The 18,052-nt window shown below is 40.7% G+C and overlaps 1 protein-coding gene across 1 annotated transcript in view; it reads right to left on the bottom strand.

Moving 5' to 3' along the window:
• Positions 1-18,052, bottom strand: part of LOC124802998 (1,5-anhydro-D-fructose reductase-like) — a 111,924-nt gene that overhangs the window by 47,577 nt on the left and 46,295 nt on the right. Inside the window, exon 4 of the mRNA XM_047264101.1 lies at positions 11,223-11,479. Coding sequence (XP_047120057.1) covers positions 11,223-11,479 — 257 coding nt within the window. The remainder of the gene's footprint in view (positions 1-11,222; positions 11,480-18,052) is intronic.

Below are 18,052 nucleotides of genomic sequence, written 5' to 3' on the forward strand. Positions count from 1 at the left end.
ACTCGTACTCTCTGCTGGAAGTATCACTTTGCCACGAAGAAAAATGATCCTAATCCTACTCCTAATGATCCGACTCCTCAAGACACCATCCAAATTGAACCCTGCCTGGAACAGTTCCGTCCTCCGTCATAGCGGGACCCACCTCCTCTTCCTCAAAATCACCCTCTCCAAACCTTCCAGGAATTTCTGACTTCCAGCCTTGCATCTCAATCCTTCTTAAAAAACCTTAATCCTACACCCAACATCACCACTGCTGAAGCCCAGGCTATCCGTGATCTGAAGGCTGACCGATCCATCGTCATTCTTCCGGCGGACAAGTGTTCCACGACCGTAGTACTTGATCGTCGGGAGTATGTGGCTGAGGGACTGCGTCAGCTTTCAGACAACACCACATACAAAGTTTGCCAAGGTAACCCCATTCCCGATGTCCAGGCAGAGCTTCAAGGAATCCTCAGAACCTTAGGCCCCCTGCAAAACCTTTCACCTGACTCCATCAACCTCCTGACCCCACCGACACCCCGCACCCCTACTTTCTACCTTCTTCCTAAAATCCACAAACCCAATCATCCCGGCCGCCCCATTGTAGCTGGTTACCAAGCCCCCACAGAACGTATCTCTGCCTACGTAGATCAACACCTTCAACCCATTACATGCAGTCTCCCATCCTTCATCAAAGACACCAACCACTTCCTTGAATGCCTGGAATCCTTACCCAATCTGTTACCCCCGGAAACCATCCTTGTAACCATTGATGCCACGTCCTTATACACAAATATTCCACACGTCCAGGGCCTCGCTGCGAGGGAGCATTTCCTTTCACGCCGATCACCTGCCACCCTACCTAAAACCTCTTTCCTCATTACCTTAGCCAGCTTCATCCTGACCCACAACTTCTTCACTTTTGAAGGCCAGACATACCAACAATTAAAGGGAACAGCCATGGGTACCAGGATGGCCCCCTCGTACGCCAACCTATTCATGGGTTGCTTAGAGGAAGCCTTCTTGGTTACCCAAGTCTGCCAACCCAAAGTTTGGTACAGATTTATTGATGACATCTTCATGATCTGGACTCACAGTGAAGAAGAACTCCAGAATTTCCTCTCCAACCTCAACTCCTTTGGTTCCATCAGATTCACCTGGTCCTACTCCAAATCCCATGCCACTTTCCTTGACGTTGACCTCCACCTGTCCAATGGCCAACTTCACACGTCCGTCCACATCAAACCCACCAACAAGCAACAGTACCTCCATTATGACAGCTGCCACCCATTCCACATCAAACGGTCCCTTCCCTACAGCCTAGGTCTTCGTGGCAAACGAATCTGCTCCAGTCCGGAATCCCTGAATCATTACACCAACAACCTGAAAACAGCTTTCGCATCCCGCAACTACCCTCCTGACCTGGTACAGAAGCAAATAACCAGAGCCACTTCCTCGTCCCCTCAAACCCAGAATCCCCCACAGAAGAACCACAAAAGTGCCCCACTTGTGACAGGATACTTTCCGGGACTGGACCAGACTCTGAATGTGGCTCTCCAGCAGGGATACGACTTCCTCAAATCCTGCCCTGAAATGAGATCCATCCTTCATGAAATCCTCCCCAGTCCGCCAAGAGTGTCTTTCCGCCGTCCACCTAACCTTCGTAACCTGTTAGTTCATCCCTATGAAATCCCCAAACCACCTTCCCTACCCTCTGGCTCCTATCCTTGTAACCGCCCCCGATGCAAAACCTGTCCCATGCACCCTCCCACCACCACCTACTCCAGTCCTGTAACCCGGAAGGTGTACACGATCAAAGGCAGAGCCACGTGTGAAAGCACCCACGTGATTTACCAACTGACCTGCCTACACTGTGATGCATTCTATGTGGGAATGACCAGCAACAAACTGTCCATTCGCATGAATGGACACAGGCAGACAGTGTTTGTTGGTAATGAGGATCACCCTGTGGCTAAACATGCCTTGGTGCACAGCCAGCACATCTTGGCACAGTGTTACACCGTCCGGGTTATCTGGATACTTCCCACCAACACCAACCTATCCGAACTCCGGAGATGGGAACTTGCCCTTCAGTATATCCTCTCTTCTCGTCATCCGCCAGGCCTCAATCTCCGCTAATTTCAAGTTGCCGCCACTTATACCTCACCTGTCTTTCAACAACTTCTTTGCCTCTACACTTCTGCCTCGACTGACATCTCTGCCCAAACTCTTTGTCTTTAAATATGTCTGCTTGTGTCTGTATGTGTGGATGGATATGTGCGTGTGTGCGAGTGTATACCTGTCCTTTTTTCCCCCTAAGGTAAGTCTTTCCGCTCCCGGGATTGGAATGACTCCTTACCCTCTCCCTTAAAACCCACTTCCTTTCGTCTTCCCCTCTCCTTCCCTCTTTCCTGATGAGGCAACAGTTTGTTGCGAAAGCTTAAATTTTGTGTGTATGTTTGTGTTTGTTTGTGTGTCTATCGACCTGCCAGCGCTTTCGTTCGGTAAGTCACCTCATCTTTGTTTTTATATATAATTTTTCCTTGTGGAAACTATTACAAGCATCTCACACTTAAGTCCACACCATGTTTCAAACATCTGTAAACTGCTGTATCCAAAAACTTTCACTTATGACCACAACGGCCCTCTACACAGTTGTGGTCTGCAAGTTTCTCGTACTCTGACTCTACAGGAGACACTCCCTTCGCAGACCTAGACATCAACAGTATGGCAGGCAGGGCACCTACCACAACAGGCTGGATTGTGTATAAAACACACCTCGAATAACTGACAAGAACAAGGAAGATGATAACAACAATAAAGACAATGAACCTACGGCTCGAGTATCACACACCAACGCTAAAAGTGCATTTGATATAGCCCTTTAATACACTAAACAAAGCTCTGCATCTACCCTAATACACATTTTGTGGATTAAGAAATGGCAGAACATCATGGAAAACTCAGAGTTGTTGTCTGCTAAGCAAAAGAACATTACAGACTTCATCCAGCTTAAGAACAGATCATATTTTACCATGAGATTCCTCATGTTTTCAACAGTCCAGTGCAAATCACTTGTGTGTCAATGCAGTACTTGTGTGTGAAATCTTGAAATCTTATGGGACTTCTGCTAAGGTCATCAGTCCCTAAGCTTACACACTACTTAATCTAAATTATCCTAAGGGCAAACACACACACCCATGCCCTAGGGAGGACTCGAACCTCCGCCGGGGCCAACCGCACAGTCTACGACAGCAGCACCTTAGACCACTCTGCTAATCCCGCGTGGCTCAATGCAGTACTATAAAGAGGTATGTACAGATGTTAAGCTTCCACTCACAGTAAAATTATCTTATCAAACAACACAGAGAAGTTTTACAGTACAGGCATCGGATGAGATGCAGTCCCCAACAATCAGTCTTTCCTACTCCTTTCCTATCGTATCTCCCGTGGCATGCAGTTCTGGGTGACATTACTGAAATCTACCCCTTTTCTTAGACCTCTCCACTCCTTTTCCTTCACCCTTCTTCCTTCCCTTCAACCCTTCTGCCTGAAGAAGGAGCCACTGGCTCCGAAAGCTTGTCAGTCACAACTGTCTTTTATGTGTGTGTGCTGCCACCACTTGTTGAGCAGATATTCTATCTGTACAATTAACTAATTTTATCAATAATTGGTTTTTTCACTGTAATAATGTACAACAGCTACACTGATGAAAGATCCATACTGGAAGACTAGAAAGTTGCAAAGGTCACACCAGTCCTCAACAAGGGACATAGAAGTAATCTGCTAAATTGCAGACTCACAGGATTTTGGAACATACACTTTAATCGCACATTATGAATTACCTGGAAGAAAACGATTTATTGACAAATAGCCAACATGGATTTAGAAAACAATTCTTGTGACATACAACTAGCTCCTTATTTACACAAAGTAATAAGTATTATTTACAGAGGATGACCAATCGATTCCATATTTCTAGATTTCCAGGCGGCTTATGAAACCATTCCCCACAAGCAACTTGTAATGTCAAAAAATTGTTCATGTTTACATTTGTACTTGTACCACTAGCAGAATCATGGGTAAACCTTGCCATTAGTATAGAGCTATTTAAATGGCCATTGTTGCACCTGCTACGTATGACAGAGAGGCAGATAGGACGAACTCCATGATGGAGTTATTAATTTTAAGGATCTGTAAATCAATCTTAGTTCTCTTGAGAGGCATTGGAGAAGTTCAGATAGTTCCACTGAACAGTCTGTTTACAAAAAAAATGTATTCATATTAATAAAAAAGAGACCTGTACTCTTTATAGATCAGCAATAAAAATAGATTGAAACTGAGACTGTAATTACATACTGATCTATGAATTAATTGCCTTTTCTCAAAACTGATTGAACCTGCTCATGAGAAGAAGTCCGTGGTAACATTACTATATTGCCACAAAGTAGCAGACAAAGAAGTGAGTTTAGTGTTGAGGAACTTGTATATTTTATGAAAAATTTTGTTGTTTAGAGTTGGGTTTTGTTGCTTAGGTTGTTGCTGCTGAGTGCTAAATAATGTAACATACTGGATTATCTAGTAACTGAGTAATACACAGTTCATTGTATTTGAAAGAGAGGCTCCACCAAAGTGGCGACACTGACGTGATCGTCGCAAATGAAAATATTCTTTTCACGAGAATGACCGACATGACAGTGCAACAAACCATGATGGAAGTCAGAGCAAAACAATCTGTAGCCTCATCTATGTCACAACACACAGATACTGACTTCTTCATCAAGATGCATGTTCAGTGTATCATGTGGGGCATGTCAAGTTTCCAGCATTTTGGCTCAGCTACTCAATGACACATGTTGAGAGAGTGTTTTTCAACAGCACAGCATACTTTCAAACAATAATAAGGACATCATCATCATGGCACATTTAGAAACTGCAATACAGGAGACAGAAAATGTCCTAAACAATTTTGCTAAATCACAGTAAAGAAGGCACTTAAGCAACAATATACCATGTTGCCAGAGCTCAGACTACACAAGGCCTTTTACATATCCCCGTCTCGAGCAAAGCGGGCCATATGTATGTTGGCAGGACCAGATTTGTTGCTGAATAGACATTGTCCATGCTTTGGCTGCACAAGATGCCTGTAGGCATTCACACAGCAATAGTGGCTTATCATGGTTTGTCACTACGGGAGCTTGTGGAGGAGGCAGACACCATAGCAAATAGTCTGGCAGAAGTTTCCTTATGTGCCACGATCATTAACAAGTGCAATAATGATCAACTATAAGACATACAAAAATGACACAAGTAGTCAACGAGTCATGTGGACCCCATATGGAGGCTCTGATGCAAGAACAAATGATTGAATAGTTGAAGGAACCAATACCACACAGGAATCTAAAGTTATCGGCACAGAAGTGCAAGGCACAACACAGTTAGAAGTGTGCTCCAGAGAAGCAGACAGGGTGCGAGCAAGATGACAGATTTGCATCAGAGACTGATATGGATCAGTGGTGCCAGTATCGCAGGCATTTTGGGGGAAGCCGCATGCTGCTGTACTACACCCTGCTGTTACCCAAACATCTTGAGTGGACATTAAAGGATGCTGACTTCTGACACCAGCAGCTTCTGTGTCCACAGAAGAAGGCGTAAAGACAGCTGGAAAACACAATGCCAACAGCAGGGCAGAAGTCAGAGATTATGTGTATGAAACAACTTCTCCAGCAAGAGCTCTATGGTGGATTCTGGCTCTCTGGTGACCATCTATCCAAAACAGCTAAATGTTAGGCCTACCACACCAATGCAACATAGACTCGCAGCAGCAAATGAGTCGGCCACTGAAAACTGGGCAGTCTTTAGGCATCTCCCTTACACAAGGTGTGAAAGGAACATGGATCATGGCAATTGTGTGGACTATAGAGCACTCATTGGTCAAACAATACTTGACTGATATCCGGTGTCAAACATAATAGACTTTAACAGTGTTATTGCTTAAGCTCAATTGTTTAGCAACAGACTTTAACAGTGCTATTGCTTAAGCTCAGTTGTTTAGCACAGAGTTGACTGTGCAAAGGAATACTTGCAAATTCTGGTAGCGGTGGGTAATATGCCAAAAACCGTGGTAACAACACCTTTCAGGATTTTCCAGTACAGATTTATGCACATTGGACTGAGAAACACTACACAGGTGTGGCATTGTTTTATACACGAGGAGGAGGAGGATATTAGTGTTTAATGTCCCGTTGACAACGAGGTCATTAGAGACGGAGCGCAAGCTCGGGTGAGGGAAGGATGGGGAAGGAAATCGGCCGTGCCCTTTCAAAGGAACCATCCCGGCATTTGCCTGAAGCGATTTAGGGAAATCATGGAAAACCTAAATCAGGATGGCCGGAGACGGGATTGAACCGTCGTCCTCCCGAATGCGAGTCCAGTGTGCTAACCACCGCGCCACCTCACTTGGTTTATACATGAGGTATTCTGTACTGTTACAGCAGATACAGATACTCTCGTATTCTCCATAATAGTCCTGATAAATGTGTATTAGGCAAATGAAACTGCACTTCTTAGGATATGTCATCTCTTCGACTGGGCTGCAATGCAAGGACAGGTTGATGCAGTACAGAATATGCCCATGCTGACAACGTACAAGGAATTGCATAGATTTTTAGGAATGGTAAACTATGGACAACACATTCGGGGGCTGGCAAGGTAGCAGGAACTGCTAACCACAATACTTGTGGGTAAACACACAGCTGGCAATCAGAAAGTACCTTTGACTATGGCAAGCAAAGCTACATTTCTTGCAGTCTATGTGGCTGTTAAATACTTTTGATCATCAGTAGTAGAAGGCAGGCATTTTATGATCTTTATAGACCACAAAACACTGAGGTCTCTCTTCCAATGTGCCGCAGATCATGGCTTGGCCCGACAGTGCAGACAGCCGAGTATACACAACACAATATACAACCAATGTGCGGTACATTTCTGGCAAAGACATCATTGCTGCAGACTGTCTATCACAGAATTGTGCTAGCCTATGAACAGTCATGGGCAGAGATAGTGGTCAAGCAGCAAGAGGATACAATGGCTGTGATGCAACCCTGCCTGCGGTGGTTTGGTGATACAAGCATTTGGAGTACAGTGACCATACATACTACAGAATTTGGAGATATGGTCTTCCAAGCACTACTGACTCAATCACGTAAAGGCTATGGCAAAATTAGTGGCAAGCAAAGTGGTGTGGCCTCGAATACAGAAAGACTGCACAACTTGTGTATGCTCATGCCTCAAGTCACAATTCTGCAAAGTTAGTCAGCAAGCCTTTGCATTAGTTACACAGTTTCCAATGCCTACGGTAAAATTTTCCCCCTTACATGTGGACATCATGGGACCATAACCATATTTTGATGACGATCGTTATTTGGTTACAGGCAGAAAACGGTTCTTCGGATGGGAAGCTACTCCTGAACCAGACATCTCAGCAGAGATGATGGTGAAGCCATTAGTGAGTGCATGGGTTTTGAGATTTGGTATTCCTCACTCAATTACAATGGTTTGCAGATGACAGTTCTAATCACAGCTTTCTGCACAAATCCTACAGCTGTGCAGCTGCAACCATCTGCATGCTACCTGCTGTCACCCTGAGAGTAACACGATGGTGGAAAAGCTGCATTTACACTAATGGCTACACCAATGTCTTCTTCATCTACATGGATGGAAGCATTATGACTGGTATTGCTGGGCCTAGGCATGCAAATAAAGGAGTATCTAAATTGTTCGCCAGCTCAAATGGTGTATGGGGAACAGCTGAGAGTGCCAGGGAAGCTCATACACCTTACTAGAGTTCAGACCCCAACCCCATAAATAACACTGTTTGCATGGCATCTCTGCATATATTTGAGATGTTTGTGGGCAAGCCCACCAGTCAGGCCTGGAGAAGGGTGGATTTGGAACTTACATATTGCCTCACATATCTGGCTCTGAGACTATACAGCGCACCCCCAATCGCTCCAACCATATACTGCGCCATACAAGATACTTTTGATGCACACAAATATCTTCAAAATTGAACAGAATGTTGGACACAAAACAGTCTCCATTGACCAGATAAAGCTGGCATAGCGAGACATGGAGGAACTGGCACAGCATCGCTTTCTCAATTCTACACCAACACACACCAATCTGACAGCACCAAGTGACAGCTTTAAAGGGGAGGGGAGGGGGGGGAAGTATGGCAACATTAGTATTTATCCACAAAGCAGCAGACAAAGAAGTGAGGGTAATGTCAAGGAACTTGTATATTCTATCAACAGTTTCGTTGTTTATTCTTTGGTTTTGTTGTTTAAGTTGTTGCTAGTGAGTGTTAAATAAAGTAATGTACTAGATTATCTAGTGTCCGTGTTATTCAGAGTTTATCATAATTGGAAGAAAGGAGCCACCATAAGTCCAAGAGGAAGAAACATTATATCTGGTGACTGAATAGAAAACTAAGAGGAAAAGTAGGTTAGCAAAGAAGAAACAAGAAATCAAGAAATGTAATGTTTCTCTAATTATAGTCTCCAAATCGCAATAGCCAAAAGAAGAACGATCAGAGCCAATGTGTTTCAGGGAAGACTGATAGTAATAACAGCAGAATGTGCAGAGAATTATCTCACTTTTGCTGCAGCATTGCACTGTTTCATGGAGGTTTTGAGGTCACGAACGCCATAGCTGTCACTGGCTGAAGCTAGCATGGACGCTGCTGCTGTCGGGTTTCGCTGCTAATGAAACAGACGCCGTGACTACAATTGTTATTGTGAGAGAGAATCCTGCAATAGCAGGTTGATGCAGCCAAAATTGCCTCTATGGAAGCAGACCAGATGCCCATGCTAATGACAAGCAAGTGCAAGGTTATTGGGAAAGTGAACAAAGCCAAACATAACGGTGAGTGAATTTGTGTAACTTCATTAATCCCAGAATACCAAGAATGGACAGAAAAAATGTTTAATAGCTAAAGTAATGATTTTTATGAAATGAAAGAAATGATATGAGATTTAAACAGTGCCAACACAGAATTACATCTGCAGATATCAAATCACAATAGAAATTTTAATCTTAGAACATACAATTTAAATAAAGAACTAAACAGTAAAATAATAAATTACAGAAATTGTCAGCTGTCTCTGAAGCTTCTAACCAATGTAAAAATGGTGGTGTGACAAAACCTGACAATTGACTAGAAGATCTCATTGCAGAGTCTAGAGCAGAAAAAACACAGTTAAAATAATATATTGATGTAATTACTGAACAATTAAACAATTTCAAACTTATGCCCAGAGAAGAACTGGTTAAAAATAACACATTTGAAAGGGGAGTTGACCAATAATTTACAATTAGTCTGAAATGAAGACATTATTTTGGACACAGAATAGAACATACTGTGAGTAGTTCCAGGAAATTGCTAGGCTGATGGAAGAGATTGCTAACCATACATATATTAAAAGTACTGAAAGAACTGCTACTAAAGACAATGGCGGTAAGAGACTGTAGAACTCACACTATTGATGTGAGAGGTAAATTAGAGTCACAGAAAACAAGGGAGAACTAAAAGGAAGTAATGTGCCCTTGTCAGGAATGAGAGAAAATGAAAATGAGTGGTGGGACGAATTTCATTTAGAAAGTGGAAGTCATCTATCCAGTAAGTTTCCATGTTTCAAACCTGAAGGGAAAATACATCCTACAGTCTTTTTATGAACATATTCAGCTGCTTTTTCACCAATGTGGAATGATAAAAAGAAAATAGAATTTGTAACAGAGTATCTAAGGGTCAAAGCTGGAGAATGTGGAGTCCTTAATGTGCAAGAATTCCAGAATTGGAAAAATTTTGAGAGAGAGTCAATTTAAAGAGAAATATTGGTCGAGGGAGAACAGGATAAACTAACCCTAGAATTATTGGTCCCAGACAATCTTAAACTCGTGGATTCTGAAAGTATTTTGAATGGAATATGAGAAAATGAGTGGGAAGGAGAGGTCAAGATTCAGTTCAATTTTAAGTTACTTGGAACAATCAGATATCTTTAATAAAGCTCATGAAGAAGAGAAGTGGGGAATGAATGGTCAGAATTCAAAACGGAAAACTAAATCCGACCAGGGACCAGCAATAAGCAAAAGTAATTTTTATTGTACAGTAAAGGAACAAAAATCTAATGAGATGTAAAGAGGATTCAAATATAAAGGGCAACAAATAACTGGGAAAAGATCTAATGAAGAGAAAACATGTACAAACAGAAATGTGAGAACTGAAGATACCAAAACCTCTTTGGAAACCAAGGAAGAGGTGCTCCAAGAGACCATATAGGAAACATATCAAGAGGTACACCAGAGAAATGCAAACTGCAAGTGTCACAAAGAGCTGGCAGCTGAAGATCATCATGATTAAACCTATTTTTTCTATTTTTCTAAACTTTGCTGACGATTTCAGGTTTGAGTTATAGAGAAGGACCTTTATAACCTTTGTATGCCTTTAGCTAATAGTAGTTAAGAAGGTGGGATTCTTACATGGCAGACGCTCTATCCATCTGAGCAGGAGATCCCAGGTTCGAGTCCCGGTCGGGGCATACATTTTCAGCTGTCCCCATCAAGGTATGTCAACAACACCTGTCAGCAGCTGAGTGTTTCAATTAATTATCATTTATTCTAGAGAAGCTGCAGGGTCATCAATGGTATCTGTTCTTTTGAGAACAGTTACTATCTTCATATATAGTTAAATGGCTACCCTGCCATTGACCTTTATCTGTGCGAATGTGCACAAGTTGCCTGAACTCTTATGAGAATTGTCACCTTAGTGGGTGCGATTTATAAGTGGATGGGCAAAGTATCTATTAGGAACATTACATATGTAGATTATGGACAGTTGGGAATGTGGGCCTCACGGGAAGTGTGCAAGGGATAAGTCCCTGCAGTCACGCTATTCATCTGTGTCCTTGGTGGTTCAGATGGATAGAGCATCTGCCATGTAAGTAGGAGATCCCAGGTTCGAGTCCCAGTCGGGGCACACATTTTCAGCTGTCCCATCAAGGTATGTCAACAACACCTATCGGCAGCTGAAGGTTTAAATTAATTATCATTTACTTCCTCACTATTGTTGGGGATATTAATGGCATCAAAAAATCTCATCATTAATATCCTTTCATCCTGAATTTCAATCCCACTCCCAAACGTGACACTGGTTACATCTATAATAAACTACTGTTTAAGCTTACTTGTTAACATCACCTCCTCTTGCACGGACTACGTTGGACAACTGTGGAGAGCCCAAGGGAGCATATGCACAGACTGTCACATCGAGTGCTTTGCAAAAGGCAGCCAACTCCCTCTGCTGGAAGTAGATGTGCAGCTCCACCTGCAGATTGGCTGGCTTGATGCGGGCAGCCTGCCAGATGCGTTTGATTTGGCTAGAGTTGAAGTTTGACAGCCCGATTGAACGAGCTCTGCCGGCATCCACTTGAGCTTCCATTGCCTAGACAATGGCAAAAATTGAACAAAAGTTAGTGGAACAAAGAATGCTAAAGTAATCTATTTCACCTTCATAATACGCTAGCGAACCCGGCAATGGTTCACAATTGCTAAATATCTATGGGAATTGGATATATGACCTAATCTTGGGTATCCTTGGCAATTGAGTTAGGATGCAAATTTCAACATCTCATTCCAGCTTTCCTTGCTACAATTGCTTTAATAAATACTACATGACACAAATGAAAAAATTTCAAAAATTCCTTGAGCGATTTGCTTCAAAGTTTTACACAATACTCTAATAAACATTCAGACAGACATAGGCTATACATTTTTTAAAGAACTATATACAGATTTTCTGTTAAAACCAACTGTGTTAAAGAAGATGCTACGCTGTGAAAATTTGCAGTTGTGTTTTCTTTCTTGTAATCAGTTTTACCAATAATAGCAGGGCATTCAAACCATTAGACAAATTATTTCTCCCAAATATACTGTTTCTCCATATATATAACTTTTAAAAAACTGTATGCACAACAATGTGCTGTTTTGTTTTCTTCCTCACAATTAGTGTTAACAGAAAACCCATACCATATGAAAGTTGTATTTATGACTTATTGGCTTATAATTAGAATGTTACTGCACAGCCTGAATTGTCTGAAACTTTGTAATGCTCAGTGTTCCCAGATTAAAACTACTTAAAATAATATCACTCAAGCTACTATCCTCAGAGGTCACATCACACCACAAGTACCAATGCATTTTTACAGCACAGCTTTTGCTTTCTCACAGTAGGTTTTAATAGGAAACCTCCACACAGCTTTTGGTTACTCGCAGTAGGTTTTAACAGAAAACCTCCTCACAGTTGTTTAAGGAAATATGTAGCTTATATCTGGCCAAATGTTTGTAAGAGCAGTGTGCAAAAGTTTGGAGCCAATCAGTCAAGAACTTTCAGTTTTTTTCTGAAAATGTTTCCTCTTTATACGTAGCATACGTTCACCTGAATATTTAATAGAAAATCATGTAAAACTCTGAAGTAAGGCCAAGAACTTTCTGAGATTTTTGTTAAAAATCTTTCCCATTTATATATATTTAAAGGGGAAAAACAATACATAAGCTATAATATATAGCGCTTTTGTGTCCTGTCTCCAAATCAATCTGATTTCTTCTGACTCCACAAAGTTCAGTCACAAGACTTCAATTATTTCTTGGTTATATGCAGCTTTTCATTTCATATAGCACAAACAGAATTAGTTCCTTTCAATGAAATCGATTTCAAACCAGGCAGCTATGGTCATGTAAAGTGCTCGAAAGCAGGCTGTTCCATGTTGACACTGTGTGCACAACAATACTGGCTAGCATGTAGGCTATAACTGAGCAAATGCCACTGTAAAAGAAAAGTTTTATCCAAGTAAAGAAAAATACCAACATTTTATTACATTTGTGGAATGACACATTTTTATTATTCAGCTATGACAAAACATTTGGGAAAGATGAGGGAGATTAAGTGACAGATTATGTTCTGTTAGATTTAAAAAAGAGAAAACAATGAATCATTCTTGACTTTAAAAAATACACCTATGTAATAACAAAAATGACAAAATTATACCTAAAGGCACATTCTACAAGTGGTTTCTGATGTGTCGGCAATAATGCTGAAGGCAACACAACAGCATATAGAGATCACGGTATTATAAACACAACAAAATCCTCTCCTTGTCTATTCATATGTCTGTATTAATAAAAGGAATAGCTCCTTCGGCAGATTTCATAGTCATGTTTACTGGAGTAACATAATATGACTTTTTCAGAAATTCATTAAAAACTTTAGAAATTTTAGAACAGTTTTTAAGTTTTGACATTTGTAATAATGAAAAAGAAATTACAACTCAGGATCCACACACCACACTCGAGTTTATCAGCACGAAATATATAGTAGGAAATTTGGAAAAATCTAACACGAGGATTTGAAAGAATAATATAAAAATCACCTTCATAAAGACAACATTAGAACAAAAATACAACTGATGAAGCTTATCCATTACAGATATTTTAGAACCCATGACTGTTAATTGAATGTAAATACATAAACTGCAACCAGTCACTTTCTTAAATAATTATTTACTATTCCATGAAGTGGTTTCTGAACCTTTTCAGGTACATCTTCAGATGGTTTTTGGAAGTTACATATCTATTTCTAGCATAATGCTGGGTGCTGGTTTGCAACAGTATGGGCAGCTTTTTTCTGTTACTGAACATCTGTCTGCTTCCATTTTGATGGCTAGCTGGTACATCACGTTACTCACTTTTACATAATTGTATGTATTTACACTGTGATAGCGAAGCTTTGCCAGCATCCAGCATGTGCTATACACATGTGATAGCAAAACTTTGCCAGCATCCATCATGTGTTATACACATGTTACACGCATACTGGATGCCGGCAAAGTTTTGCTATCACAATGCAAATGTGCATTTTGTTACAAATAGATGTGTAACTTCCAAAAACCATATGAAGATTAACCTGAAAAGGTTCAAAAACCAATTCATTGAATAATAAATAACTATTAAAAAAAGTGACTGGTTGCAGTTTTATGAATTTACAAAAATACAACAAATTACTGAAGAAAGAGAACACATAAAAACTTTCAGGAATTTATGAAGTTTCACACCATGAATACGAGATAAAATATTTAGGCCAGATAGACAGAACTTCAAGAACATTCCTACCCAAGTGATAAAAATGTTTTAAGCACACATTTTGAAAAGTAGACTCATAATATAGGCTCTATTAAGAACAGATAATGATCTTACATGTAAAGAAAATAAGTACACTCCTAGACATTTTAGACAAAATAGGATTCTATGTGTCAAAGAGGAAGGAAATACATAAACTGCTGAAAAAGCAGAACAAGTTCTCTATCAAAGCCTATTTCAATGTATAAGACTAACTGCTCACCTTGCTTTCACCTACCTGGCATCACACATGCATCTCATTCATTTTTATTAATGTACATAAATGCAACTTATCTTTCTTTTCTGCATTTCTTCAATATACTTGTATACTAAATTATTGCTCCTATTCAACAACTTCCTTGTTTAATGTATCCACATCATCATGTCCTAAACTACTCACCCCAGCCCACTGGTCTTGAATCCTCATCTTGAAACTATGTATGAAACTTATCTAAGAATTACACTGAGGACATGTGAAGAAAATGTAGAATCCCTGAATATGAATTTTTTTTACCCTCAAATTCATCTCTCACTGTACTTCATACTTTAATCAATGTGTCACCATCAAGCTGAATGTACTGTGTCATGTAAAGCTACATGTAGTGATGCTGCATATTATAAGGATAAGTCTGTGTAATATTTTTCTTATTTATTATAACAGCAAAAAAGACATCATTTTTCAACATTGCCACAAAGTTTTCAGACCTCTTCATTCCTGCAGACGGTTAACCATTGAATTGCTTTTGATTAGAGATCTGGGCTGTTTCCATTCCATGCTCTGGCATATGCTCACCATTTCAAAATAGTCATTCCATGAATCAATTCCAGTGATGATTCAGTTAAAAAACATTTCACTCTTATTGCCATGGAAGTGCAGTAGTTGCTGACAGATTCTCATATGATTGTTCATCATTGAGTTGGTTTGGCACCCCTCTTGCACAGAATTCATGACAGCAGGATCACGACTAACATGCATCAACAGTCCCTTGTCGATTATTCAAAATCAGGTCATGAACTTGCTCAATGTTGACATCAGTAGTGAATGTGACTGGAAGTACACCTTTAGATAATAAAAATGAGAAATGGACAGAGGGACAGCCACATTTACTTTGCAAGAGCAAAAAGCAAACTGATGTGACAACGTTGAGACCTACCACGAGACTAAAGACAACTGTGTTATCTAGCTGTTGGCAAGCACCAGGGAAGTCAGAGAGGACCACTATTGTTATCTGCGTACATTAATGATCTGACAGATATTGTGAGCAGCAAACTGCATCTGTTTGCCGACGACTCTGTAATGTAGGGGAATGTCTCCTCTTTAAGTGACTGTACAAGGATACATGAGGACTTGGACAAAATTTGTAATTAATGTGATTAATGGCAACTTGCTCTAAATATGGAAAAATTATATTAATTCAGAGGAGTAGGAAAACCAATCCTGTAATGTCTGAACACAATGTTAATAGTGTGCTGCTTGACAGTCATGGAAGGAGTATATAAGATCAGTTGTAGGGATGGTAAATGGTCAACTCCAAATAATTGCGAGAACTCGAGGAATATGCAACTCATCTTAAAGGAGACTGTGTACAGGACACTTGTGTGACCAATTCTTGGGTACTTCTTGAATTTTTGGGTTCCCCTCCAGGTCGGATTAAAGGGAGACATGAAAGCAATTCACCAGCATGTTACTGGATTTTTTACGAGAACATTTTGTCAAAATGCTAGTATTATGGTAATGCCACATGAATTCAAATGGGAATCTCTCAAGATAATAAATCTTTTCATGTAACATCATGAGGAAGTTTAGGGAACCGGAATTTGTGACAGACTGTAGAATGATGTTACTGCCACCAACATACAGCTTCCTAGAGGACTTTGAAGACAAGATAAGAGTACTCAGGACTTGTATAAGAGCACATAAACAGTCATTTTCCCCTTGCTCCATTAGCAAGTGGAACAACAAAAGGAAATACTGACATTAGCAAGAATTACCCTCTGCCATGCATCATATGGTGGCTTGTGAACTATGTATGTACATAGGTGCAGGTGTATGTAGATTGTCAACCTCAAGAAATTTAAAATGAAAGTTCAGTTAATTATTGAATTACCTTCTCACACCTCATCATCACATCAAGTACCCCATAGGATAAAAGACAACAAGGCAATTATTCTGCTTAAAGAACAGGTGAGTGCAGCTATAAGATGCTCAGAATTTATTTGAAACTAGTGTGAAACATGTTTACAAATAGTACAAGCTAGGAGAAAGCAACACGTGGTGCCACCCTCGAAGCAGTAAGCCAATAAATTCTGGAACAGATTTCAAGTCTGTTGTAAGAAATGTAGAAATAGTTCCAGTTGTACTCAAATCAAAATCAAAGTCCAAAGTGTGGTAATCAATGCTACTACGGTGGATAATGGTGTATTTCATGTAGCGTAAGCAAACTGGTTTCCCAGTTGGGCATCTCATTATTTAACTCTCTGGCTGCCCAAATGTTCTTACTACATGATTAGCTGAGCACTGTGTCATTATCATCTAATACAAGGGCTATCCACAAAGTACATTACGTTTTGGAATTAAAAATAAATAAAGTATTGGATTTTTTTTTTATTATATACAGATGAAAGCCACACTTAAATACTACTTTTCTACATAGTTGCCATTTAAATTAAGGCACTTATCACAGCAATAGACAAGCTTGGAAATTCCTTCGTTGTAAAATTCGGCCGCCTGCGCCTTCAACCACGTGATTACCTCTTCTTGAAGTTGTGCATCTTCATCAAAACGCTGCATAGCCAACCACTTCTACATTGCTGGGAATAAGTGGAAGTCACTCGGTGCCAGGTCGGGACTGTACGGCGGATGAGGAAACAACTCCCACTTAAAAGATTCGAGAACTTCACGAGTGGCATTTGCCGTGTGGGCCCGGGTGTTGTCGTGAATCAGCAAGATCTTTGAGCCCAACTTTCCCCTGCGCTTGTTTTGTATTGCTCTTCTGAGGTTGTGCAGAGTTTGGCAATACCTTTGAGAGTTTATTATAGTGTCTCTTTCCAGGAAATCCACAAAAATCACATCTTTTCTGTCTCAAAAGACAGTAGCCATCACCTTCCTTGCCGACATTGTCTGCATGCATTTCTTGGGTTTTGGGGGGGAATTTGTGTACCCCCACTGCAATGACTGCAATTTTATCTCGCAGTTCACATGCTTAGCCCATATTTCGTCACCGGTAACGATGCTATCGAGTAATGAGTCGCCATCTTTCTCGTAAGCGTCCAAAAACGTTAACGCTGCAGCCATTCGCTGATTTTTGTGAATCTCTGTCAAGATTTTTGGTATCCATCTTGCACAAAACTTGTGGTAACCAAGCTTTTTGGTAATGATTTCGTGCAACAAACTTCGTGAAATTTGTGGAAAACTCATAGAGAGTTCCGTTATTGTGAAATTACGGTTTTCACGGACCGCGGCATCGACTTTTTCGACAAGTTCGGCAGTCACTATGCTGGGTCTACCACTTCGCTCTTCTTCGTGAATGTTAGTTCGGCCATTATTAAATTTTATGACCCATTGACGCACTCCACCTTCAGTGATTATGTTGTCCCCATGCGCTTCACAAAGCTGCCGATAGATTTCTATCGGTGTACAGTTTTTTGCAGTCAGAAACCTTATTACAGCACACACTTCACACTTCGCGGCATTTTCAATTAACGCTGACATTTCAAACTGTCACAGTAACTCAACGGAGTACAGCACGAACCTCTCACTAGCACGGCAGGATGCCGACTGAGCAGCGGAATGCCATGACACCAAGACGGCCGCGCTAGCCCCGCCCCTAACGGACACAAACGA

This window comes from Schistocerca piceifrons, chromosome 6, assembly GCF_021461385.2.
Source record: "Schistocerca piceifrons isolate TAMUIC-IGC-003096 chromosome 6, iqSchPice1.1, whole genome shotgun sequence".
NCBI lineage: Eukaryota > Metazoa > Arthropoda > Insecta > Orthoptera > Acrididae > Schistocerca > Schistocerca piceifrons.